General features: G+C 37.9%; 1 protein-coding gene across 7 annotated transcripts in view; it reads left to right on the top strand.

Annotated features, from left to right (window-relative positions):
* HECTD1 (HECT domain E3 ubiquitin protein ligase 1) overlaps positions 1-26,729 on the top strand; it is a 76,095-nt gene extending 49,366 nt beyond the window's left edge. For 5 of the 7 annotated variants that reach the window (XM_032230446.1, XM_032230429.1, XM_032230412.1 and 2 more), the window contains exons 26-42: positions 1,446-1,667; positions 6,610-6,743; positions 7,047-7,203; positions 10,421-10,643; positions 11,707-11,761; positions 11,949-12,131; positions 12,841-13,051; positions 13,139-13,221; positions 14,330-14,457; positions 14,673-14,874; positions 15,237-15,374; positions 15,470-16,077; positions 17,546-17,624; positions 18,845-18,938; positions 20,012-20,162; positions 25,309-25,453; positions 25,828-26,729. In XM_032230446.1, the coding sequence (XP_032086337.1) occupies positions 1,446-1,667; positions 6,610-6,743; positions 7,047-7,203; positions 10,421-10,643; positions 11,707-11,761; positions 11,949-12,131; positions 12,841-13,051; positions 13,139-13,221; positions 14,330-14,457; positions 14,673-14,874; positions 15,237-15,374; positions 15,470-16,077; positions 17,546-17,624; positions 18,845-18,938; positions 20,012-20,162; positions 25,309-25,453; positions 25,828-25,965 (2,951 nt within the window). In that variant the 3' untranslated portion in view covers positions 25,966-26,729. The remainder of the gene's footprint in view (positions 1-1,445; positions 1,668-6,609; positions 6,744-7,046; positions 7,204-10,420; positions 10,644-11,706; positions 11,762-11,948; positions 12,132-12,840; positions 13,052-13,138; positions 13,222-14,329; positions 14,458-14,672; positions 14,875-15,236; positions 15,375-15,469; positions 16,078-17,545; positions 17,625-18,844; positions 18,939-20,011; positions 20,163-25,308; positions 25,454-25,827) is intronic. The other 2 variants (XM_032230454.1, XM_032230463.1) reach the window with 2 other exon arrangements.
* The last annotated feature ends 412 nt before the right edge of the window (positions 26,730-27,141 follow it).

The raw sequence follows: 27,141 nt of genomic DNA, 5'->3' as shown, positions 1-27,141 counted from the left end.
TCAGTACAGAACAAAAATGATTGAATTTTTTTTATAACACAACCATCAGAAAGTATAAAGTGTCACTTTGAAAACAAGTATATTCAATTTCTTATTAAAGAACTGATAAAAAAATCAGTAATAAATCCTATTTTGGGAAATGGAAGATCTACTACTAAGTGTGTTATACTTGAATGAATACAATGTCATGCAATTATTTAGTTTTTATGTCAGCCATTGCTTAGCAGAGCCATTTTTAAAAATGGCATGAGCACTGTTACATGCAGTGAAGAAATAGTGAAGTTGTTTTTTATAGAAAAGAACTTGAATCTGAAATGTAGCAAAAATGTAGCATAAACCATTTGAGGGGCTGCTATGCAATTTTCATTTTGTTTTGGAATGTTATTACTTGTATTTTAGAAAATTAGAATAAATCAGGGTATATAATGATTGAGGACATTTTTATGGAATCTTATGTAAATCAATGTATGTTGTATTACATGTTGCAACTTTAAACATTTAAGTAATGAAATCAGTTAAATAGCTTAGTAGCCTCTATGATGTATTTTGCAGTTCTATAAACATTTTATTGAATCTAATTTTTTCATCCTAGAACATCATTAAGAAAGGATCACTAAAATACAATGATTGATAGCAGGTAGTGAAAGTTGGTTAGGAGTCTTCAATGTTAATTCCAGACTGTAGTTTGTTATGATGCACTGCTGAACAAACCATGGTGTACAAATGGACAGCAAATCATGAGCTGAAGTGGGGAAGATCTAATGATTTTCAAGGAGAAGAACTATTGCACATCCTGAACATACAAATAAAAGCACGCTCATTTTAAATTAATAGAATTGTTGCCTGTAAGGTAATAATTTACTTTGGGTTAGATGGGGGGGGGGCAAATAAATTTGATAAAATAAATAACTAAAATAATCCTTTATGGTGGCTGTTCAGTGTACACAAATCAGAAAAAAGAAATTTCTAAATATATTTCTACTTAGAAAGTGAAATGGAGGTAGCAACTCCTACTTCAACCTTTCTTTTGATTCTCTGGTCCTGTCCTCCTAAAAACAGCTGATTGGATGCAGTGGTGCTGTGAATTTGTAAAATAAGAAACATTGTTGAATTCTCAGTTTCTTTGAACAGGGAAGTAACTCACATACATCATCAACTCTTTATAATCACAAAGTTTTTATAATATGGATTACGCATCATATAATTATTAAAACTAGACATGTGGGCTACTTCATAAGAATCACAGTTACTTCTATACTTATTTTGATGTTTTGTTTTATTTAATAGTCTATTTTTTCTTGGCCTGTAGTTCTGCGTTATTACCATAAGCTTAGTGACTTCTGTTTTTTACTTTTTTAATATTGATTTATTTTTAATACACAACACTCATTAATGCAAATTGTACTACTTTGGATTATTTATTTTATCTTACCATATCTTTATAGCTTCTCCTCTAATGGGTGCCCAAAGTTTTCCTAATCTGACTACAACTGGTACCACCTCAACAGTGACCATGTCTACATCCAGTGTTACTAGCAGCAACAATGTAGCCACAGCAACTACAGTTTTATCTGTTGGTCAGTCACTTAGTAACACTCTAACTACTAGCCTAACATCAACATCTAGTGAGAGCGATACAGGTCAGGAAGCAGAATATTCTTTATATGGTAAGTTTTTTTTTTAAATGAACATAAGCAGATTTCCCATTCATGGTTTATTTTTGTCGCAGGTTTTGTGCTTAGTAATTTCATTTACTAAAGCATATCAAATGATTGTTTGCCCCTTTATTAGCTACATAGAGGTCTCTTCACAAAGGATCTCAACTACTGTCAATGTTTCCATATACTTCAGTTCTACACACTCCTCTTACATGGTTGTCACTTAAGGTCCTTCTATATTTATATTTTAGTAGTAGTGTTTTGAAATACAGGACATGAAATTTGAATGCAGTAGTAAATGAAACCATCATCTGTATACATGTATTGCACAGATTTATGGATAGTCTTCCTTATGCTTTGCTACAGTCATTCATTTGAAGAATAGGTTTACAACAACTACCATGGCATACTTATAACAATATACCATAGATAGAAAATTGCTTCTGTAAATGACTTCTTCTCATTCTTTTTCTTCATAACTGTTCTCTTTGCTCCTCTAAATTGGTGAATAGTGTGGGTTATTTCATGAAAGAGGATTGGGATGTGAATAGATACATTGTCAAAAATGTTGAAAGCATTTGCAGTTAGTAATTAGCATTTCCATAGTGTTTTTAATATTTAATGTTTGTTCAAATTCAAAACCTCAATTCCAAATCATTGTTGGCAGTTGGTTTGTACATTGTGTTTGGAAGCAACACCAGGGCTAGTTTGTTCTTTTAGATATCTGCAGCAAATTATAATTATAAAAGATACAGAGCAGAGAAATATGATTGGATTTAAATGGCCAAATAGAGGCTTATTAATGATTTCAGCATAAATATGGTTACTTATTTTAAATATATACTAACACACTTTCATGTATTTAACATCCTATTGCTTCAGAGCTAATTGAAATTACTTCCATTTTCAATCTTCAATACAATACAATCTAATACTGAGCTAGGAATTTTAAATATGATTCATTGAACCAAATATAGTGGTCTGCCTTATCCAAAATGTAACAATTAATGAATTGGTTTATATGTCACATTGAAGCAGGAGCAAACAACCTTGCTATGGCTTGGCATAAGATGTGAACCAATTCTTTAGAAACCCACAAAACAACATTGAAAAACAACTGAAGTGTTAACATTACATATTTGGCAGAACAAAACCCCAAGTATTTAGAATATTCTTGCCATAGGAAACAGCAGGAAATCAACATGAATTTTGGTCCTTATAATACTGATCAGCTAATTTGCAGAAACTTTTGTCAATTTAAAAAAAAGCTACACAGAAAAGCCTATGCAGTTCTAATTGAAATGTCTGTTGTTATTTTGAGGTACTACACCCAACACTTAGATCAAAGCATTGATTATCTCTTCCCATTTTTAGGTTGCAATAGTAGTTTCCTTCATGTTCAGGAAAGGTTCCAAATGAAGAGACCTCAATCCCAATTGTATTTATAATATGTGGCTTCCTTACATGCTTGCAAATATTGCCTTGTTTGACTGAGCTTGCTGTAGTATAGTCTTAATTACCTAAAAAGGGGTAACTAAAACAACAGCCACAAAAAAAAGAACACGTTTCCCAATTATTATTATTTCAGACATTGCCAACATACCAGTAGTTAAATATATGCATGCATTGGCTAAACAAAAGTTACCATGCTTTAAATACAAACCAGTAGCCAAACGTCCATGTGTCATCTGATTTCTGAAGTGTGCTTTGAAGTATATCTGCAAAGAGCATATACTTAATATAAAATCTCTGTAAACCAGTATAAAGCCAATTCTCTGATTCAATTAATTACCACTGAAGTTACTGTGCTCTAAACTATAAAATATAAAAACCAATAGATGTGAATTAAATTGGGAAGAAAGTCAACCTGATCTGTGTTTATGAGGGCCAAGAGCAGAATCAGGTGCAGAATGGTTCCTCAGTGAATCCTGTGCACCATTCTATTCTTGTTCCCCAGCTAATAATTTCCTCAAATCGCTCCATCAAGGCCTCAGCTAGTAGTGGCTGTGGGCCTGATGGGACTCTAGGTTGACTCAGCCTTCCAGCTTTCTGAGATCAGCAAAGTGAGGACCCAGATTGTTGGAGCCAATATGCTGACACTGTAAACAGCTCAGGGAGTGCTACATAATACTGTGAGCCAGTATATTATTCTTAAAGTGCTACTCTATTGCTACCGACCAAGGTAGACTTTAAACATGATAAAATGAAATGCATAGTCCTCTTGCATAGTACAGAATATTGGAGACTTTCTGCTAAAATTGCAACACGAGAAGCTCTGAGCGTTGCAATAGCTCTGCCAAGTTATCTTCATGTCAGAGAAAAGAATCAAGGACTATTTCAGAACATTCAAAACACTGATTCTTGAAAACAATTGCATTTTACTTAAATTAATGAAACAAACTCTGGGAAAATTTGTGCTTTGATGTAGGTCTGTGGACATCTTTATTGTTATCCACAGAGAATTCTGATTTATTTATGTATTTACTTTTTAAAAAAAAAATATTGTGGTGTCCAAAACTATTTCAGCATGAAATACTGATCTACAAACACCTATTATAATAATGGAGTAATGGGTAATTTACACCCATTGTTAATCAAGTGCTAACCCAGGACACTGTTAGATAGGACACTGAAATCCTATCTCTCTCCAAACAAAGCAATCAACATCTGTATTATTATCCAGTAATACAGTAGCCCTGGAAATGGCACTGGGTAACTTAAGTGAGGATCTGAGACGGAATTAATATATTGGGATAAGAATGTATAGACCACACTTGTTAGGTACGCAGATTGGGAAAACAAATGGTGATATTTTGAACAGAGAACAATGACATTTTTCATCATATCTTCTGACTGCTAGTTGGTGCTCAAGGATGTGCTCTGCTAGTCTTCTGATTGTTTGTCTTATGTAGTGGCCATTTCAGTCCTTACACTGTATGTTCTACATGTCTCCTGTTTTTTTTTCCTGGGGCTGCTAAGATGTTTTGGAAGGCTTTAGTTGGTTTGTGTGCTACACTGATGTCATGTGGATATAATAATCTGTTGCCGGTTTCTGAGATGTATTTGATGTATGGCAGGTAGTGTTATCCTATTTGCAGCTTGTATTGATTGTGCCGGTCAGGCACTTTTTGATGAGGTTGTGTGGCTATCTACTTTGTTGGAAGATGTTACATAGATGACCTGTTAACTTTTTCTGATGTTCAGGGCAGCTGCACTGTTTTTGTGCTCATCTAAATATACCGTATTTCCCTGAAAATACGACCTGTCCTGAAACTAACGTCTTGCCACATTTTTCGCATGGGCAAAAATATAAGCCCACCTCCGAAAATAAGCCCCCTGGACAAACCCCCCTTCGCTCACTGACCTAGCAGTATCCTGAAGGCACCAAGCCGCGGGAGCTGGGGCAGGCGGAAAGATGCTCATGTTGCTTGGCGCCTTCAGGATACCACTAGGTTGGGGAGTGGCATTCTGCCTGGCCAGAGGGGTGAGTTGCCAGGTGGCTGCTCCCTTGTTAGTGGGCTCCCGAAGAGCCAGGCACAGCTTCAGGGGCGAAGCAGCCATGAGGTGACCACGGTCATGCGCAGCCATCTCGCAGACCTTCTCTCCAGCCGGGCAGAGTGCCATTCACTTACCTAGGGGGTATCCCTAAGGCGCCAAGCCATGTGGCCCTCTGCCCGCCCCCCAGATCCCATGGCTTGGCACATTAGGGATACCCCCTAGGTCAATGCATGGAGCTCTGCCTGGCTGGAGAGAGGGGTTGCGCGAGTGCCTGTTCCGCCCCCATTAAGCATGCCTCCCAGCCTCACCATGCTCTGGCCCAGCTCTCCCTGACGCGGCACTCCGAGCATAACTTCTTCTCCGGCTTCCAAACTCCAAAACTTGGCTACCGAGTCTTCTAGCAGCGGCCGCTCTAGGAGTGCATTCTATGGTTGTGGGCTGGCTGCTGGAAGACTCTCTGTCTGGCATGCTTGCTGGGGGCAGAACAGGCGCGCGCACAACCCTCTTCTCCAGCCGGGCAGAGCTCCATCCACTGACCTAGGGGTTATCATAAATGTGCCAAGCCACAGGAGCTTGGGAGCGGGCAGAGCACCATGTGCCTTGGCTGTGCCCAGCTCTTCGGGAGCCTGCTCACAAGGGAGTAGCTGCCCGGCAACCCCAAAACAATAAGTCCTCCCCCTGTAAGCCCAAGGCCATATTTCGTGGGGCAAAAGAAAATAAGACCCTGTCTTATTTTGGGGAAAACATGGTAGGTAGTCCTCAACTTGCAGCTTCAGTTGAGTCTGTTGAGTTCCAATTGCTTAGCAAAATAGTTGTTATATTGCAGCAATAATTGTATGGGAAATGAGATCAGGCATAGAAAATTAATGTGTTGTTTTATTTAGGCAATAATTTTGAATATAATATATTGTTCAAATTGCTATAGCAAGGTACCAATCATTTGTTAGAATTGTAAATAATTACAAAAGTCTAAAAATAATTACAAAGATGATTCTTCAGGGTTTTTATTACACTTTCTGAAGACAAGAAGTGGAAATGTGTCTTTTATGAGTCATTGTTTTATTGCTATTGTGAAGTTTTCAAAAGTGTATGGAGGAAATAATAGGTATAAAATCTCATCCTTATCATACATGGAAAAAACAGCATATTTCTATTTTTTTTCATTTAACATTAAGATTAAAAATTAGATCGGTTTGTGTTTTTTATTTATTACAAATAGTTTTCCATTCTTTTTCAGGTTATTTTCTGAAATCCTTTTTCCTTTTTCAGCTGAATGTTGCCCTAATTTGTCATCATTTCTTAAATAGGTTTCACTCCTGTTTTCTTGAACATCATGCTAAGTGAGCTTCTTTTTCCTGTTCCTGCTTTGAATTTATCAAATCAGTTCATCTATCACCTTTGTTATCTTTCTTTTGAGAGACTACCTTATGGTTATCTATGTTTTTCTGTGTAGATTTCCTTGATAGTTGTCGGGCTAGCACTCTATTGGCTGAATTAGATGATGATGAAGATCTGCCAGAGCCAGATGAGGAAGATGATGAAAATGAAGATGACAATCAGGAAGATCAGGAATATGAAGAAGTAATGGTACAGTGTATATGCTTCAACAGTTCTATTCTCTCTCCATTTATTCCAGGTCTTGAATTTAAGAGAGATTTATAATTGTAGCAAAATTTGAGCAGCTTATACAAACCTAATACTGTACGTGTTTGCTTTATTTTTTAGCCTGTTGATGAATTACAAAGTACAAATGATTTATTTGTTGAATTTGGGCTTAAACCTTCCCTTTTCCCCACAGTTTTTATGTTTATGTATGCTTTAAATCAAACGGATATTTTCAATTAGTCCTACATATTTTCAATTACTTCCATACCGTAATGTTTTGAATAGGAAGAAGAAGAGTATGAAACAAAAGGAGGACGTAGAAGAACATGGGATGATGACTATGTGTTAAAACGCCAATTTTCTGCTCTAGTACCTACCTTTGATCCAAGACCTGGCCGTACTAATGTGCAGCAAACAACTGATTTAGAAATTCCTCCCCCAGGTACATATGAGAGCAGTTTTTAAAATGTGGGAAAGTCACATTGTGTGAATAGCATATCAGAGGAGGAAAACATCTGATTTGCGGAAGGGGGGAGGGTTTTTTTGAGTCACAACAATGGAATTGTTTGGTTTGGGTTTAGTGGAATGTTTGAGCCAACTTCCATGGTTTATGTCACAACATTATTAGACATGTATTACTACGATAATTCATATATTATAAAACACATTAAGATGATAGATATGGATATAAATATAAAATATTATATATAAAATCTTTGTCCCTGAAGCCAATTATTGGATAAGGAGAGAAAAAAACAGTGTTATACCAACAAATCTCCCATGCTACCTTCATGTTGGAATAAAACTAGGTATTCACACCTTTTTCAGTGGAAGGAATTGAAAACCAGGAATATTGAGAAGAGGCTAATTGTGGGACTTAAAGGAATAGAATTTGAAGGAATGGAATGGGATAAATAATCTATAAAAAAATTACTTGTACTTTAATAAATTTATAGGTTTTTCTCTTTCTTACATTTTAAAAGTAATTATTTAAGTCACTGTATATCCAGGATGGCAAACCTATGGCACGCGTGCCACAGGTGGCATGCGGAGCCATTTGTCAGGGCACACGCCCTAGTTTCGCACTGGCCACACTGAGCAGCTCATTTCAGCCTTTTTTAAAGCCATTTTTCGCCCTCCCCAGGCTCTGGAAGCTTTATAGGAGCCTGGGGAGGGCGAAAAGAGCCTCCTCCCCCCCCCCCACGGAGGCCCTCCAGAGGCTTCAGGAGCTTCCCTGAAGCCTCCAGAGCACAAAAAACCAGCCCTATGGGCAAACCGGAAGTTTGGAACGGATTTCCGGTTTGCTCGTAGGGTCGGTTTAAGCCCTCCGGAGGCTTCAGGGATGCCTGAAAGCCACATGACCACGGAGACGTCTTTAGACAGCGTTGGCTCTTCGGCTTGAAACAGAGATGAGCATCGCCCCCTAGAGTCAAGAACAACTAGCACATATGTGCGAGGGGAACCTTTACCTTTTGTATACTGTTTATCCCATCTTATATTTCTTAGCATTGTTGAATTAATTTTCCAGGCAAAGTTATCTCTTCACAGACAAAACAGGCTTTCTGAATAATTTATGCTGGTTTATGACAATAATAAATATTTGGTTTTGATTTGATTTAATTTTTGAGCAGCAGACAGTTTTGTGCAAAAGTTAATTTTAATTTTGAAAAATATCCCCCAATGGGTAATTTAAGCCAGAAGTAACTGGTTTAAAAAAGCAGTAGAACTGCATAAGAGTGGTAGTGTTCTTTATTACTTTTTAACTGTTCCTCGTGTTTTTGGCAATTTATTTTAAAATGGTGTACATTTAAATCTTGAAACTTGCAAGATTTTAAAAAGGCTGGGGAACTGAGAAGTAAAGATGATTTTTTTAAAAATGTTTAAGCTTTTGTACACTATAGTTGGTACCCTATAGTTGACAGTAAAGTTATGCAAGATGTAATATAACAAAAATATGTGATAGAGTGTAAAGCAATGCAGAAGGACACTAGGTAATACTTTGTGCTGCTACCCCCTAGATCCCACAAAAACTGTTTCTGAGGGAGACAGAACTAGAAGGAAACAGTGAACTCTAAAATAATCTTGTGATACTCTTTGAGCATTTTTTCTCACTCAGTTGGAGATTTTTTTACAGACACTATGTTTCTATATCTACACACTATGCAAATTGCTAATGGCATTTTAAGAAGATTATAGTGTAAAACTATAATAGCTCCAGTGTGCCTTTACCAATCTTTAGAACTTACCATATTTTTCGGAGTCTAAGACGGAATCTCTTTCCTCAAAAAAGAGACTGAAAATCTGGGTGCGTCTTATACACCAAATACAGTATTTTTTGCTTCCCGAAGCCCCGCCCCTTCACCAAAATGGCCGTGCATACCCTTATGGAGTCTTTTAGAGCGCTCCTGGTGGCTGGGGAGTGCAGAAATGAGCAAAAAAAAGGCCGTTTTTGCCCCCCCCCTCCCCGCAGCAGCACTCTATAAGTCTCCATAAGTCTATGCATACATTTTTTTTTTACAAAAAACGGGCCCGTTTTCATGAAAAATAGGCTGTGTTTTCTCCTTTTTAACCCCCTCCCCCCGAGCACTCTGCAAGCCTCCCCAAGACTATTCATGCCTTTTTTGAAAAAAAATGGGCCTGTTTTCATGAAAAACAGGCTGTTTTTGGGAGGTTTGCAGAGGGCAAAAACTTTTTCTCCCCTTTTGGAAAGCTCTTTAACTGATTGATGAGAATTGCATTGATCAAGTGCAGTTCCAGCAGAAACACCTACCTATCTACTGTATTTCTCTCTATCTCTATTTTTTCTCTCTCTCTATCCCTCTACCTACCTACCTACCTACCTATACACACACACTCTCTCTAACTACCTACTGTATTTTTTCTCTCTCTCTATTTCTCTCTCTCTCTCTATCCCTTTATCTACCTACCTAACTACTCTCTCTCTCCCTACCTATCTACTGTATCTCTCTCTCTATTTCTCTCTCTCTATCCCTCTACCTACCTACACTCACTCTCTCTCCCTACCTTCCTACTGTATTTCTTTCTCTATTTTTCTCTCTCTCTCTATCCCTCTACCTACCAACTTACCTACTCTCTCTCTCTCCCTACCTATTTACTGTATTTGTCTATCTCTTTCTATTTCTCTCTCTATCCCTCTACCTACCTACCTTACCTACCTACATGCTCTCGCTCTCTCTTTCTCTCTCTCTTTCTCTTTCTCTCTCTCGATCCCTTAATCTACCTACCTAGCTAACTCCTCTCTCTCTCTCCCTACCTACCTACTGTATTTATCTCTCTTTCTCTCCCTGTCTATCCCTCTAGCTACCTACTTTTTTAAAAAAAATGCCTCTTCAAAACCTTGGTGCGTCTTATATTCCGGTGCATCTTATACTCTGGTGCATCTTATACTCTGAAAAATACGGTACTGCTCATGTTTATTGTTGCCCCTCTACCAGTGTTTGTTTTCTGGAAGGCCGCTACAATTGTAAGGCTGTGGGTTCATTCCTTAAATTCAGCCTTAACAGCCCCATTGCCTTTATTACTTGCACCTTTAACTTTGTTGTACACAAAAATTGCAGCAGTTCAAATTTACTTGAGTTTGCAGGTGCCTCAGAAAATAGTAAATTATTACTAATTTTTCATCAATTCATTGGTTGCAGGAACACCTCATTCGGAACTCCTAGAAGAAGTTGAATGTATGCCATCACCACGTTTAGCACTTATCTTGAAAGTTACAGGACTCGGTACAACTCGTGAAGTTGAGCTACCCTTAACAAATTTCCGGTCAACTATATTTTACTATGTACAAAAATTACTACAGCTTTCCTGCAATGGCAATGTGAAATCAGATAAACTTAGGCGAATATGGGAACCAACATATACGTAAGAATTCAAGAACATGTTCATAATTGTAAAACAATCTAAATTTATATCTGCTTCTTTGATAGTAAACTACAGCAAACACATATATTTCTGAATAAACAGATGTAGGGATATTCTATTAAACAATTGTTAATACATGGCAGAAACAATATCTTGAAATATTTCAATATTAACAATACTGTGTCAGTCTTTGGGGTCATTAATTCTTTATTGTTTTCATAGCTTTTATCTTTACTGTGATAAGTAGATGTGGATTGAAGAATTAGGTAAAATATTTTAAATGCACCAAAACTAATCAGCTTTTTTAAAATTTAAAGATAAGGTTCAAGAGTAATTCATTTGTGGAATGAAGACTTATATTGGTTGCTCTGACATTCTGTGCTGGATAAAATTTTCAAATATAGAAATGTTTCAAAACAATTGAAATTTGGGCCATTTCATATTTGAGTACACTGTTTTGAGTATAGAACTCTTCATCTTGAATTCCACAGACCTCCTTTGAGCATGTGATGCCCTTTCTTGATTTTTGGGGCAGTATCTTAAGTTCAAAACAATCTGCTTTGCTTTTGAAACAGCTGTTATGCAATCAGGTGCATCAAATTCTTGGTTAAATTTGAGATATTTTGCAAACTTGTCATCTGAAGATTATTTAACATTATATTATTATGAAAAAGAAAAGGAAAGAAAAGCACTTTTCTCTTCACTTTTCTATACTGTGTATAAATTTATATACATGTATGGTGCTCTCCTCCACTTTTTTTCTAAACTAAACATAACTTCATAAAAATTGTTTTATTTCTTTGATTATTCTAATAGTCCTTTTCTATCAAATTTAATGATGCTTCAGTATCCATGATTATATACAATGGCAAGCAGTTTAGACTACATATTTTGCATTATATCATACATAGTTTATAGCCATATTGTCCAGGGTTTATCTGGAAGTCCAAAATATCTGGAGAGCTTCAGTCCTGTGGGACAATTTATAATTTAGAAATAAGTTCTTTGGCAAGGAAAATCTAGTTGAAACTATATAAATAACTCTGATCTTTTTTATGTTTAGAATTGTATACAAAGAAATGAAGGATTCTGATAAAGAAAAAGACAGTGAGAAAATGGTGAGAACAATCTTAATCTTTAAATGTTTGCAGTTTTTGCACCTAAACAGCTTGAAAGCTATGCTAAATTAATTTTGTTACATAAGTTGTGAGTTATTTCATAAATGCATGTTCCTAGTGAAGCATAAATTTAAATCTTTCAAGCTTACAATCAGGAAAGGCCAACATTAGGTGATTCCTGTTGTAGGGTTGCTGGTCAATAGAGCATGTGGAGCAGTACCTTGGCACTGATGACTTACCAAAGAATGATTTGATAACCTACCTGCAGAAGAATGCGGATTCAGCTTTTCTGCGTCACTGGAAATTAACTGGCACTAATAAAAGCATTAGGAAAAACAGAAATTGTTCCCAACTCATAGCTGCTTACAAGGTATATATCTGCATCTAAAAGTATTAATTTGGAAATGTGTGGTTTTGGTCTTGTGAGATAGATTTGATATGAAGACTAACATTGTTTCTTGATTAGGTGTCATTAAATGCTGTTGTCATAGTTAGCTTTTACAAGTTGCAGGTTTTTTTTGTATACTTCTGAATTTGTCCAGTAATGATATCTTTAACATAATGCCTAAATCTAAGCTCCAGCTTGAATTACTTTTCTTATTTTTTGTTTTTAATTTTTTTTAATTTATTTTTATTTATCAAATTTAGAAACTGCCCATCTTCCTTATAGAGGAACTGTGGATGGAGTTCAAATATCAAATATTAAAAACCTAAAAACTAGAGGCAAGGATAGTTAAAATTCAATATCAGAGTGCTAAACAGCCCCACAGCTTGCATGCTCCTCTGAGAAACCCATGCCAGGTGGCAGAGACAGGTCTTTAGACATTTCTGAAAGGCCAGGAATTTGGGAGCCTGCCTCACCTCTGGGAGGAGGGAAAATGTTCCAAAATAAAGGGGGTGGGGGGGTGTAACAGCAGAGAAAACTCCCTTCCTGGATCCCAGCATTTGAAATTCTATATAACTGATAGGGTCCACAAACATACCTTCCCCACTTGATTAAGTGGGATGGGCTGTTGTAACGGGTCAAGTTCTATTACAAACTCAATTTGTATTTATTTTTCTTCTGGTAATTCATGCAGGATTTTTGTGAGCATGGATCAAAATCTAATTTGAATCAGGGAGCTATTTCCACGCTTCAAAATTCAGACATTCTTAGTTCAATTAAAGAACAGCCTCAAGCCAAAGCTGGTAATGGACAGAATTCCTGTGGAGTAGAGGATGTTCTGCAGTTGCTCCGTATTCTCTACATTGTTGCAAGTGACCCTTTTTCTCCTCGAACTTTACAAGAAGGTTAGTAGGAAATGGCCACTAAATATTTCCCCCCTAAAATTCTCTATTAAGAAAAGATGAAATAAAAAAATTATGTTATTATTTCAGAAGATGAAGAGCTCCAGTTTAATTTTCCACCAGATGAATTCACAAGCAAAAAAATTACTACAAAAATTCTTCAACAGATTGAGGTGATGTATTATTGAAAAATTATTTTAAGATTTTCAGTTGTATGCTCTTTTAGATGGTTCAGAAATTTAAAATATTTTGATGAAAAATTAATTCTACGAATATGCCTTTTATATATGATCTATTCATCATATATATCTAATTGGTATTCATTTCACAAATCAAATGGAAAAGAGAGGCTATCTATCTGGGGGCCAAGGAGATATTCAACGTCAAATAAAACTAATGTATCCAATTACACAATTCACTTGACATACTCTCACACTTGAGTGCTAAGCTTATTTGGATGGAAATTACCGAGATATCCATTTTAAAAATTCAGATTAAATTTGCATTTAAATAGTAAACATATTCTTCCTTTAATATCATTAAATGGCTTATTAAAGTGGAAGAACCTATCTGAGCAAGTAGCGAGTAAGCTTTATTACTCTGTGAGATTTGGTAGGAGGGGATCTTCTAGTTCACAGATGTCAAACTCGCTGTGTCATGTGATGTATCATGACTTCTTTGCCTTTACAGAGCAGGGGTGGATGTGGCCTGCAGATGACACATCTGGCCTGCAGGCTGGCAGTTTGGCACCCCTGTTCTAGTTCAAGGCCATCAGAAATTTTTGATCTCAGATGCTAGGAAATCTCTGTTGCTGTATGTCATTGTGGTGGGATTGTGATCAAGAGAGACAGACTGCACAGGTGGGATAATTGTTTCAGTGTGTTAGAAGAAACCTGCACAATCTAGAACTCTCCGAGCTGCAGTCCCAAACGTAGCTGACCTATCCAAGAATTGTAGCTAATCCCAGTTTTAGGGAGATTTTGTTAAACAACCCCACCTCCTAAGCCAGAGAAGTGAAAAATACTTAACATGCCTCTTGCTCCAGATTTCTGTTTGCCAAGGATTTCATTTTCTTGGAGGTTGCCACCCCTGAAGATAAGATTGCTATGTAAGAAAATTAATTTTTATATAGCATTTATGTTAATTTATGAGAGCTCTGCTAACACATCATGTTTGAAGCTGAGTGTGGAAAGGACAAGCTGGAATGTACAAATAGCTTTATATCTCTGCATTTTACCTGTCTGACTTACCTGTTTTCACATCTTAATTATTAAATCGCAGGAACCATTAGCATTAGCAAGTGGAGCTTTACCAGACTGGTGTGAACAGATAACTAGCAAGTGTCCTTTCTTAATCCCATTTGAAACTCGACAACTATATTTCACATGCACAGCATTTGGAGCATCAAGGTGAGAACCTTGCTCAAAATTATTTGATTTTTTAGTTATTATTCTAGTGTATAACAGGTTTTTTAAAACATGAATATTATAAGCATTAGTTTGTTATGTTAGGGACGAATAATCTTAACATTCATAATATCAAGAACTTTCAATATTTTACAGAAAGTGATGAAAGAGATGCTTAGCATTTTAAACTAAACTAATGCATTTCTTTTTCTTACCAGAGCAATTGTGTGGCTACAGAATCGACGTGAGGCAACTGTTGAGCGAACACGAACTACAAGTACTGTACGAAGAGATGATCCAGGAGAATTCAGAGTTGGGCGCCTTAAACACGAAAGAGTCAAAGTTCCACGTGGTGAATCTTTGATGGAATGGGCAGAAAATGTTATGCAGATTCATGCAGATAGAAAGTCAGTTTTGGAGGTAAAATATATCCCTCTTAAAAAGCAGTAAAATAAAAATTAACAAGGCAATCAATCTGTGTATCCACCGGTCTCCCTTTCTGGAGGAAGGGGAAAGGTAGTTTTATTTTGCAGCCTCCCATGTACTCTGTGCATAATGCATAAGAAACAAAAATAATTTAGTCTCCCATTTTCATTCACTGGAAGTCTCTATTGATTCTCTGTCTTTTCTGCAAGTGAAACAAAGGTCATCTATAGAAGGGCAAAACTAAATGCATCCTCACACTGTTCTTTCATCTCCACTGCTTTACTTCATTTGTGTTTTGTAAGATCGGTAACGTTTCCCTTGGAGGTACTTAAAGCTTTTCTTTTACCGATTTTCAGGTGGAGTTTTTAGGAGAGGAAGGAACAGGATTAGGGCCTACGTTGGAGTTTTATGCATTGGTAGCAGCAGAATTCCAGAGAACAGAATTGGGAGCTTGGCTCTGTGATGATGATTTTCCAGATGATGAATCACGACAGGTAGATTTTCTTTTCAGAATAAATACAAATAAAAGGTGTGGTACTATGTAACTTCAATAACACTTTTCTTCTTTGCCTTTTTTTTTAAAAAAAAGGTTGATATCGGCGGCGGATTGAAACCTCCAGGATACTATGTACAGCGATCTTGTGGGCTCTTTACAGCACCGTTCCCACAGGATAGTGATGAACTTGAAAGAATCACGAAACTGTTCCATTTTCTTGGGATTTTCTTAGCTAAATGTATCCAGGATAATAGACTTGTAGACCTGCCAATTTCTAAACCTTTTTTTAAACTCATGTGCATGGGTGATATTAAAAGCAATATGAGTAAACTGATTTATGAATCACGGGGTGACAGAGACTTGCACTGCACTGAAAGTCAATCAGAAGCCTCTACAGAGGAGGGACATGATTCCCTGTCAGTAGGAAGTTTTGAAGAGGATTCCAAATCTGAATTTATTCTTGACCCACCAAAACCTAAGCCTCCAGCATGGTTTAATGGAATCCTAACATGGGAAGATTTTGAACTGGTAAACCCTCACAGAGCAAGATTTTTAAAGGAAATGAAGGATCTTGCAATTAAGAGACGTCAAATATTAAGCAACAAAGGCCTTTCAGAAGATGAAAAAAATACTAAACTTCAAGAACTTGTGATGAAGAATCCATCAGGTTCTGGACCTCCACTTAGTATAGAAGATTTAGGGTAAGGGGATTTTTCTTCTCAGCTTGTTTTTGTAAAGTTTGGTTAAAGGAATTAGCATACCTACTTTAAAAATTGTGTAAACTACATGTTTTCTAAACAACTTGATTGTATTGAAGTGTGTAGATTTTTTATTTAAACGTCTTTCTGTTCATGTACCGTGTTTCCCCGAAATTACGACATATCCTCATAATAAGGCCATCCCACATTTTTCTGGTGGGCAAAAATATAAGTCCTCCCCCGCAAATAAGCCCCCTGCACAGCTGGAGAGGGGGGGTTGCGCATTCGCTCGCGTGCCTCCCAGCTCTCTCCGCAGAGCCAGGGGACCTTCGCTGCCGCGTGGCTTTTTCTGCAGCTTCCAAACCGAGTCTTCCGGCAGTGACCGCTCTGGGCATACAGTCTATGGTTGTACATTCTACCAGCAGCTGGCCCACAACCATAGAGCATACGCCCAGAGCGGCCACTGCCAGAAGACTCTGTTTGGAAGTTGCAGAAAAAGCCACGTGGCAGCAGAGGTCCCCTGGCTCTGCGGAGAGAGCTGGGCCAGGGCATCATGAGGTTGGGAGGCGAGAGAGCGAGAGCCGAACAGCCGCTTGCGCAACCCCCCTCTCCGGCCGTGCAGAGCACCATTCACTGCCATTTTGAAGGCGCCAAGCCACTGGAGCCAAGCAGCAGCGAACAGATGCTCACGTGGCTTGGCGATACCCCTAGGTCAGTGAATAGTGCTGTGCCCGGCTGAAAAGGGGATTTGTCGGGTGGCTGCTCATGAGTGTGGTCGCTTCATGGCTGCTGTGTTGCGCTGCTGTGACAGCGCAACACAGCCATTTGCCCATGAGGCTGTGCCCGGCTCTTTGGGAGTCCGCTCGCAAGAGAGCAGCCACCTGGCAACCCCAAAACAATAAACCCTCCCTTTATATTAAGGCCCAAGCCATATTTTGTATGTAAAAAGAATATAAGACCCTGTCTTATTTTCAGGGAAACAGTATATATTATTTTTCATTCGGTATTAGGTTATTCAACCAAAGTAACATGAGGTTCAGGATGAACAAAAATGTATTCAATTACAATTAGTTGATAAAATCAATTGACAAAAGACATGGATTTTTTAGAGAATTATCTAGTTTAAATCTTATAAAGAACTTTAATCATAAACAGCAGGTGTATTTTCTAGTTCAGAACTTCTGGGTCTCTATTCATCTCAGAAGAAATAATGAGACAATACAATTTTCAGCCTTCTTTGGAATTTCTTGAAGATACTGACTGAGAATCAGAATATTGGGTTAGATAGATTTTTGATCTGTTTCACCAGAGATAAAGTTTTATTCTTACAATTGTATGTAAGAATGAATGTGATATTATTTATGAATCCATATTGCTGTGACTATTATCATGGAAATACTGTGATGCTTCCTGATACTTAGTTAACTGTAAAAAATATTTATAATATACTAATGTTGTTTTTGTTTTATAGTCTTAATTTCCAGTTTTGCCCTTCATCCAGAGTTTATGGCTTTACAGCAGTGGATCTCAAGCCTGGTGGAGAAGATGAGGTAGTAAATAATTTTAATATTGGAATTTAGTAGTGATCAAAAATTATTGAATTAAACTATTAATTAAATTAAGTTATTAAATTTAGTTTAATTTAATGAACCCATTTCAAGTGCAGAATAGTCCATTGTCCATATTATAATACATCTTGTATTATAATATGAAATTCTTTGAAATATGTGAAATCTGAGGAATTGTTAGGGATGTTAATGCTAGGGTATTAATGTGAAAAACACCATTATCTGTAAGCTTGACCCATACTCTTCCTGTCTCATTTTAGCGGCAAATAGGGTGTAAGCACTAGATATAAGAAAAAATCAATACTTTTGAGGAAAACCTTAATGCTGTAATGTTGAAGTCTTGGAAGATTCAAGAGGAAGAAGTATCTGGAAGCTTTTCGGGGACTATTTAGGCCTAATCATGAGACATAAACAGGTGGCTTCCTTCAAGCCTTGGGCCACAGTAGATGAGATTCCTCTGATTAAATTTTCTGATGTGTTGTTTGGATTACAAGGAGAAATTACCATGTAATTATGTTGTAGTTATTTTGAAATGTACTGGTTTAGTTTATTATATTTATTTATGTTTTCTGTTTCATGAGGTGCCCAGAGTTGGTTGGGCAATATCAACATCTCTTCCTGTTATCTAGAGCAGGGGCGTCAAAATCACATCACGGCGGCGTGACACAACCGGGCAGGGGCATGGCTAGCACATGATGCATCCAGCCTATGTGCCAGGAGTTTGACAGCCCTGATCTAGAGAGTCAATATTTTGAGCATTCCCCACCCCCTCAAGATATATGGGATATAGATGAAATAACAGGCCTTCTCTATAGTACCTCTTATTCTGGAAATCTCTCCCTGTGTAGTTCAAATTCTTTTGTATTTTTGAAAGCTAGTTTAAAACAAGACAATTTAATGTCTTTGTCCTGCATTCAGGGAGGCATCAGTATAGCATAACATAGAAAGTGGTTGGCTATATAAATATGACATTTAATTTTTTTGAAGTTTTCAATGATTCAAGGATTTCCTTGAATCCTTTAGGATTGTTGCCAATTAGAGGTTTTATTAAATATATTTTAAAAATCTGTACTCGGAACAGCTATTTATAAAAACTACACATATTTCACAAACATGTGCACTCTAGCAGAGTCCAATATTTCCTTTAAAATCTTCTGTAATGTAACATGAGTTCCTTTTGTTCATTGACAATCTCATTATAGTTGGTAACCATGGATAATGCAGAAGAATATGTGGATATGATGTTTGACTTTTGCATGCACACTGGCATACAGAAACAAATGGATGCCTTCAGAGGTTTGTAATTGTTTATTACTGACAAATAAGAACATAAATCTCTTACTTAAAAGGGATATGGGGAACTGGGCAAGAAAGGAGGTGTTGCTTTTAAGTCTTAGCTGGAATTTCTAAATAAACTAGTGAGAGGATATTCTTTTCAGTTAAAATTAGTGGGTACATGTTGTGGCCCAACTGTGGCCAGCTGAGCTGTTGGTGGAATCTGACAGCGATGAACACTATGGGACTGCCCTGGAGGCTGAGGAAGACTCTGTGGGGTGTTCAGAGTCAGAGCAGTGACTAGAGAGGCCTGTTGGCCACCAAGTGGCGCCTGAGTCAGGGAGCAGTGAGGAAGAACAGAGGGAGGCTGTCCCTGACGTACGTATGCGTAGGGCTGCGAGGAGGAGGGAGCAGCTTTGAAAAAAGGGTCACAGAAAGAAATAGGAACAGGTGGCTACTGATTGGCCCCTCCCGGAGAGCTTATAGGTGGGGCGACGGGAGGGGAATTTTGCAGGAAACAACAATTTACTGATCCAGTCGTAGAGAAAAATTGAGAGAATTTCGTGAGTTCAAGCTTTGTTTCATAGAGATAGCTTTCTGGGCTCCCAGCCAAAGGGTTGCTTATCTCCTTCCTTAGTTGTGGCAGACAGCCAAGTCTGCATCCTTATATATTGTAGAAGCTTGGGACAGAACAGTACCAGATGATTTCGGACTCATGTAATTGTAGAATGACCAGTGACTAAGGATATATGGAGTCTTCAACATATAGAGAGTCAAATCCTAAGTTAACTGTAATGAAATGATAATATTTATTTATTTAGCTTCTGTGCCATTCATCTCACCAAAGGCAGCTTTCATAAGGAAGCTTATCTTAGTGTACTAAGAAAAACAACTTTTAAAAACATTCCTAGGTCTTCTAAAGTTTTGCTGAATTGGGTTCTATACTGGTTTTTAAAAGAGAGGGGGGGAGGGAGAGATTATTTGCCAACATACTTGTACAAGGAGAGTATTAAAATAAAAGAAACAAGACTATTTTTTCTGATAAACCTCTTCAAGCATGCTCACTTTTGCCTTGTTTTTTCCCCCCTATAAAGACGGCTTCAATCGAGTCTTTCCAATGGAAAAGCTAAGTTCCTTTAGCCATGAAGAAGTTCAGATGATTCTTTGTGGTAATCAGTCACCATCCTGGGCAGCTGAAGATATAATCAACTACACAGAACCTAAACTTGGCTACACTCGAGACAGGTACTTCATCAAATAATTTTATTATTTCTATTAATTTTAAGATTTTGTCATAAAGTATAATGGTTTGTAGGAGGAAAAGAAGAAAGGAATCAATCCAGAACCATTACAACTGTGAAATTTTACTTATTACACTTTCGTATTTTTATCTTACAAGGAATTTCCCATCACAAAATACCTACATTTTCATAAGTAGTAAATTTATAAACACACACACACACACAGAGACACTATTTTAAGCAGTGCACATTATTTCACGTGATTGAAGGTTTTTTTACAATTTCATCGTAAACTTCCTTCTATAGACAGAGCCCTAAGAAGCTTTCCTTTACTTAATGCATCCTATTTATCAAAGATTTAATCTCTGACTTTTAATTTGATTTGCTATGTGAAATGATCTTGGAGAATTTTAAGAATATACAGATTTTGTCTTAAATACTTTCAAATCCCAAAAGTAATTCAAGAAATTAGGAAGGAGGTACATTATGTAAAATTATTACTAATTACTGTTTAATTAACGATAAAGGAGAATATTTGTAGCTCAGGATTGAAATGAGGGTCTTTGGTGCCCTTTGAGCTTGGTTGTTTTCATGCAGATGGGTCATGAGGCAAGCTAGGTAACATCATCAGTGCTCGTAAGGAATGGGGTTTACTGTTAGTCTTTTGGCAGTTCCTTGATTGGGGTATTCTGAACAGTAAACAGCCCAAGCAAACTGCTGCCAAGACCACTCCCACCAATGCTGACAGGGCAAGCCACTAGATAAATTGAAAGCAAACCCCGTTCCTTACTGATAATGTTACCTACATGGAGCAGCCCTTGAAGAGTGTTCGGAGACTCCAGCTGGTCCAGAATGCAGCCGCGCGAGCAATTGTGGGTACACCCCGGTACACCCACATTACACCTATCCTCCGCGAGCTGCTCTGGCTACCTATTGGTCTCCAGATACGCTTCAGGGTGCTAGTTATTACTTATAGCCCTACATGGTATTGGACCTGGGTACTTGAGAGACCGCCTTCTGCCGATTACCTCCCACAGACCCATTCGATCCCACAGATTAGGCCTCCTCCGTATTCCATCTGCCAGCCAATGTCGGCTGGCGACTACTCGGAGGAGGGCCTTCTCTGTGGCTGCCCCAGCCCTTTGGAATGAGCTCCCCGTGGAGATTCGGACCCTCTCCACCCTTCAGGCCTTCTGGACAGCCGTGAAGATCTGGCTGTCCCAGCAAGCCTGGGATAGCCCTACTCGAATTTGCTGTGTCTGTTGTGCTTTTAAACTGTTTGTATTGTTTGTTTGTCTTTGTCTCACTTTTTGTAATTTCCCCTCCCTTGGCTTTTGTTCAGCCGCCCTGAGTCCCTTCGGGGAATAGGGCAGCCTACAAATTGAATAAAATCCAATCCAAATCCAAACCTAGTTAGGATAATGAAACGTCTGCAAAAAACAAACAAACCCATGTTTAGAAAGCACCAAGGACCTCTCACTGCTTTAATTATTGATTGGGAGCTAAAATAAATGACCCTCAAAATAGAAAACCTGCTAGGTAAAGAAATGAGTTGAAAATAATACTGACACACTACAAATATTTTTAGGTAGGAAAAAACAAAACGTGTGCCTTAAAATGGGGAATGTAGTAATAAAAGAAACGTGAATCCTATAATCCATAATGTTACAGGATTATGATCTGTAGATATGTGATTTATAGTAAATTCAGAGCTTTGTTAACAAATTAATGCTGATTAAATAACATCCAAAACAGTTTATTGGCCTTGATCAAATCTTAAATACTGTGTCTAGTTCTAGATACCAAATCATAAGAGAGATTCAGACAAACTGTAACAGGTGCAAGGAACAGTACCAAGGATTATTCAGAGGCTGGAAACTGACTCTTAGGAAAGACTGAGGAAAGTAGGTATATTTAGCTTTGAGAAAAGATAAGCGAGCTATAGTAGCACCCTTTTAAATACCTGGAAGGATATGAACTCCTTTCTCATTCCAGACTGAAAGATAGGGGAACAATGGTCTTAGTTTTATAGAAAGGCAGATTCTGACAAAATATTAGTGATAAAGTGATAAAGAGAGATAGATGTGAAACTGCTCACAGAAGTTGACCTACCCTTGTAGGATATCTTTGGATTTGACAATCCAAATAACCCCCTTCTGCATTGTAGATATCAAAGAAAGTGTTACCAGTGGTGCTTCAGCTCAGCTGTTTCTTGCTTTCTAAATTGATCAGAAATCTGACCTCCCGAGTTTCAGGTCTTTCACTGCTAGTGAGAACAATGGCAGGACAGTGGGAGTGATAATAACACTCCAGGAAAAAATGGTGGTGTCAGGGTTCTTGTTTCCGAGATAGTGCAATGTTAGTATACGATATAGGAACCCGTTAAGAATCCTGTTCATATTCCACTCAACTCGCAATACAAGTGAGTTTCTTCCAGAGTAATCTGATCTTATTGTCAGTCTGGTTTGGAATCCTGCTTGATGTTGATGCCGGGAGATTCCATCCTCTATGCCCTAGTGGGGAAAAAAATTCATGTCAGCCATAGGCTTGCTCAGAGTCCTTTGGGGTTGGTGCTCTGATGTGGCTTATTGTAAAGAACCTCTGCATGCTGGGAAGACTGATTAAGGTAGTTTGCCTCAGGTATCATGGATCCAGATGAATTCTGGTATGTGCTTTGGAATTTTCCTAGCATTGTGGTAGACAGTTGTATCAAACTAATGGACAGCCAAATCATTTAACAGGATTTCCCTGATCCTTCCTCCTATTTGCTGATTCTAGGAGGCTCCTTAATTTATCTAGGAAATCAAGTGACAGAAAAAGATGCCTGGAGTGCCGGTGAAGGAAGATCGGAATTTGATTCGAATGCTTAAGAGCTCACATTTGAATTTATGTTATGGCAATAAAGGTTGCACAGCATTCATATTATACTCTATCATTACAATGAAAGATGCTTTATTAATTTCCCTTTTGAGAGGTCTCCCTGTGGGCTGCTGCAAGTTGCCTTGCAATATTTTGCTGCAAGTTGTTGACATTTGATCATGTCTTACCTATATGGATGAAATTTGATGAGGTGAATTGTGTAGAGATTTGTTTGTTTGTTTGCAATATTACTTTGAATACATTTCAGCTTGTTAGTTCCCCACAAAATAGATGGAAAGCTCTGCAGTTTGAGCCCTATTACTCATGGTTTATTTCATGCCCATCTGGCTGCTTTAGGAAGCTGTATAAGCATCTCCTTTGATACAAATGCTTATATCCTTGTGGTGCTTGATCTCTCAGTTGCTTGTGACACTATGTGAAAGCAGTAAATATCATATTTTTATAGGTCTGTTTGCTTTCAGTAGATGTTGCCAATGTTGTAGTTTTTTTTGGAAATCTTCCAATGTTGTTGAAATCTAATAGTTTGTAAGAACAAGTAAATAGAACCTGTCAATTCTAAACACAATACTATCTTCCCAGTGGTTAACCAAAGCAGGCTTGGATATATTTAGTTTTCTATGTTGGACTGAGTATTAATACTCTGATATTCTGAAAATTATTGTAGATCAGAGAGACAGTTGGATGTGGTAGTTAAGATGTTGGACTAGAAACAAGGAGACCTTGACTTCTAATCCTCCCATAGGCATAAAAATCAGCAATGTGGCTTTGAGTCAATCATTCATTCTCAGCCCAACATACATCCAGATGGGGAGGAAACATGTCCAACCCCTTTCTTTCAATACCAAGTGTGTTTATTTGGACCACTCAGATCTGGGATATTCCATCTTTGAACTTTGAGGGGTGGCACTTCTCCCTTCAAGGTTGGTGCAAAATTTGGGAGCCTCTCTGAACTTTCAGCTCCTGCTTGAAAACCAGGTGTCAATTGTTGCCAGCAAGACCTTTGCACCTGATACATCACTTGCACCCTTATCTCAATCAGACCACTGTTTGTGTTCTAGACTCCTTGTGACTTTACTACTACAATATGATCTACATGGTGCTGGCCTTAAAGATCAATCAGAAGCTTCAACTGGTCTAGCATACAGCGGTGCCATCAATGATGGGCATGTTCAAGTACTTGGTTAGCAACCACTCATTCTACAACCATTTGAAGTTATGATGGTGCTGAATGAGTGATACTTACAACCCATCCTTGAAGTCAGGCTGTTAGCGGTCAGCAACCCTGCAATCACATGACCGTGATCTGGGCCTTTGGCAACCAGCTCACACTTAGCGTGCTGACAGTGTTCTGGAGGATCACATGATCACCCTTTGCAACTTGCCCTGCGGTTCCTCACAAAAAAAATCATTGGGGAAGCCAGCAAAGGTCACCAGTCAGTTCTACAAATTACTCCTGCAGCTTTTTCTCCTGCATGGCCACAGCACCTTCCGCACCTACTATAGAGTCTCATACTCCAGAGCACATTCATCTGCCTGCCTGTGGCTTCCATCTATGTACCCATCTCCAGCAGCAGTAGCCACTCTGGCCGGCCTGCCCTTGCATCGCACCCACTCCCACACATCCTCCCAGTTCCCTGGGCCCAGCAGCTTTAGCACCACATCATGTCCAGCCGCTTATCCACACACCAGCCTGTTTGCGAACTGTACGGGATTTGTAATTCCTTGCCAGCTTCCCTATTGACTTAATTGAAGCTGGAAGGAAGTTGTGAGGAGATTACTTAATGACCTGTGTTCCTTACTTAACAAAAGAAACTGGGATTGCTGTTACTAAGTGATGTGGTCATATGACATTATGCTTTTATCATAAGAAAGTGATATGTGTATAACACTTGTTGTCTTTTGTTGATTTTGTTGTAATTACTTTGATTGTTGAGACCCACTCAGAGTCATTGGAAGTCAGGTGACATACAAGTTTAATATATTATTAAATAAAAAGGAGAGACAATTTTAATAATATAATTTGGAAGCAGCCTTACAATACGTTACAACACCTTTGTAACACTAGTTATGTGAACTACATTGGTTTTCAGTGACTTATGGATATAATTTAAGGTGCTGCTTGTCATCTTTAAAATTGGCATGAGGCCAAGTTACTTACAGAACTCAGCTGTGGTTTTTGGGGTCCTTGATCCTTCTTTTTAATGGATCTATATAGTTGGTTTTTAAATTTAGTATTTATCTATTTGCTTTGATGATGTGTTTTATTTTAGCCCTGGGTTCCTGAGATTTGTAAGAGTTTTATGTGGCATGTCTTCAGACGAAAGAAAAGCATTCCTCCAATTCACAACTGGTTGTTCAACACTTCCCCCAGGAGGATTGGCTAACCTACATCCTCGTCTCACTGTTGTACGCAAGGTAGGAACATCTTACAACTTGTCTGTGTGTTCTGAGTCTAGTTGTATTTTTCTAAGAAGTTGTCTTTGAGTTAACTCATTCAGAAATCTGCTTCTGTCTGGCTTGTGCCAGATACTTTTTCATAGTGATTTGGCCATTATGCAAGGGAAATAATAATAACAACAACAACAATAACAACAACTAAAACTAGTGGAATCTAAACAAAGCTTCTTCAAATGGATGCCTTCCAAATGTGGGGCTATAATTCCCAAATTTCTGAAATGCTGATTAGGGATCTGATGCTTACCAAGTTGATAAATGTTTACACTGAAATGGAAGTGCATGGTATATTCTCTGTTCTCTTTTTAAATTACATTATGGATATTTATTCACAGGTTGATGCTACAGATGCAAGTTACCCATCTGTGAATACCTGTGTGCATTATCTTAAATTGCCTGAGTATTCCTCTGAAGAGATTATGCGAGAACGCCTCCTAGCTGCTACCATGGAGAAAGGCTTTCATCTCAACTGAACTGAGTTCTGAAATGGGATATCTCAAACTGGTTTTGCATTCATACCTAGTGAAGCCTCCTGTGTTGTTGTGCAGAAAATACAATCTCCATGCTGTACTCAAACGAGACTTGCCTTTTTCCCCTATCCATGAGGCTTTGAAAACACATGGAATAATTTTGTTAGCTGCTAATGTCAAAACAAATCCCAATGAATTACACAGCCAGCAAGAAAAAGGCAAGAACAGTGTGTGATGCTTCCAAGGGCTTGTGCAACCAGAAGCTGAAGCAAATGTTTGACTGTTCCAAAGAGCAGATCTGCAGATTTCCAGTGTTTACTGAGTCAAGATTTATAACAGTGCATTTGTGTAAAGTCTACCATTTAATACCCTGTACACTACAGTTCCATCATTGATCCTTGTTTTTCCTGGCTTGAAGCTAAATGGTCAGAAACCTGCTTCCTTAACTTAGTCAATGGGCATCTCAAGCTTTCTTTCCTTTCTTTAATGGTGCCTGCACTTTTGGAGTATTCTAGTGTTGGGGTAGGGTATTTGCATATAATCATGCACAACCGTTTATTATTATTTCAAGTGGGAATATATTTTGATTTCTAAATACCCCGCTATAAAGATCCAAATCCTCAAATGTGTGTTCATGTGTGTGTGTGCGTGTGCGCGTGTAACTCAACAATAAAGCTTTTAAAAGACACTGGTTACTGGTGCAAGGCACATTTAAAACAAGTTTTACTTTGTTGTATTTTCTTTGTATATTAAAAACATTTATTTAACTTGTTGCAGTTTGAAGTTTAAAAAGAAGATTTTCATTGTGTATGCTCAACAATAATCATTAAAATGTTTGCAGCGTACAAAAGTCTTTGGTTAGTATTTTACTAGTTCCCCCAATGCATTCAAAACTTAATGGAATGACAGAATTAAATTGGAAGGAACCTTCCAGTACAACCCTCTGCTTAGGCAGGAAACCTTATATGTTTTAGCCTCCAGTTCCCTAATCATCCTTGTTGTTGTTCTATGCACTCTTTCTAGAGTCTCAATATCTTTTTTATATCGTGGTGACCAAAACTGGTTACAATAATCCAAATGTGATCTTACCAAGATTATAAAGATTATAAACTAACAACAGGAGCCCTGTGGCACAGTAATTAGAATGCAGTATTGCAGGCTAACTCTGCCCACAGCCTG

This window comes from Thamnophis elegans, chromosome 1 (genome assembly GCF_009769535.1).
Source record: "Thamnophis elegans isolate rThaEle1 chromosome 1, rThaEle1.pri, whole genome shotgun sequence".
In the NCBI taxonomy this organism is placed as follows: domain Eukaryota; kingdom Metazoa; phylum Chordata; class Lepidosauria; order Squamata; family Colubridae; genus Thamnophis; species Thamnophis elegans.
This window is presented reverse-complemented; position numbering and strand designations above follow the sequence as displayed.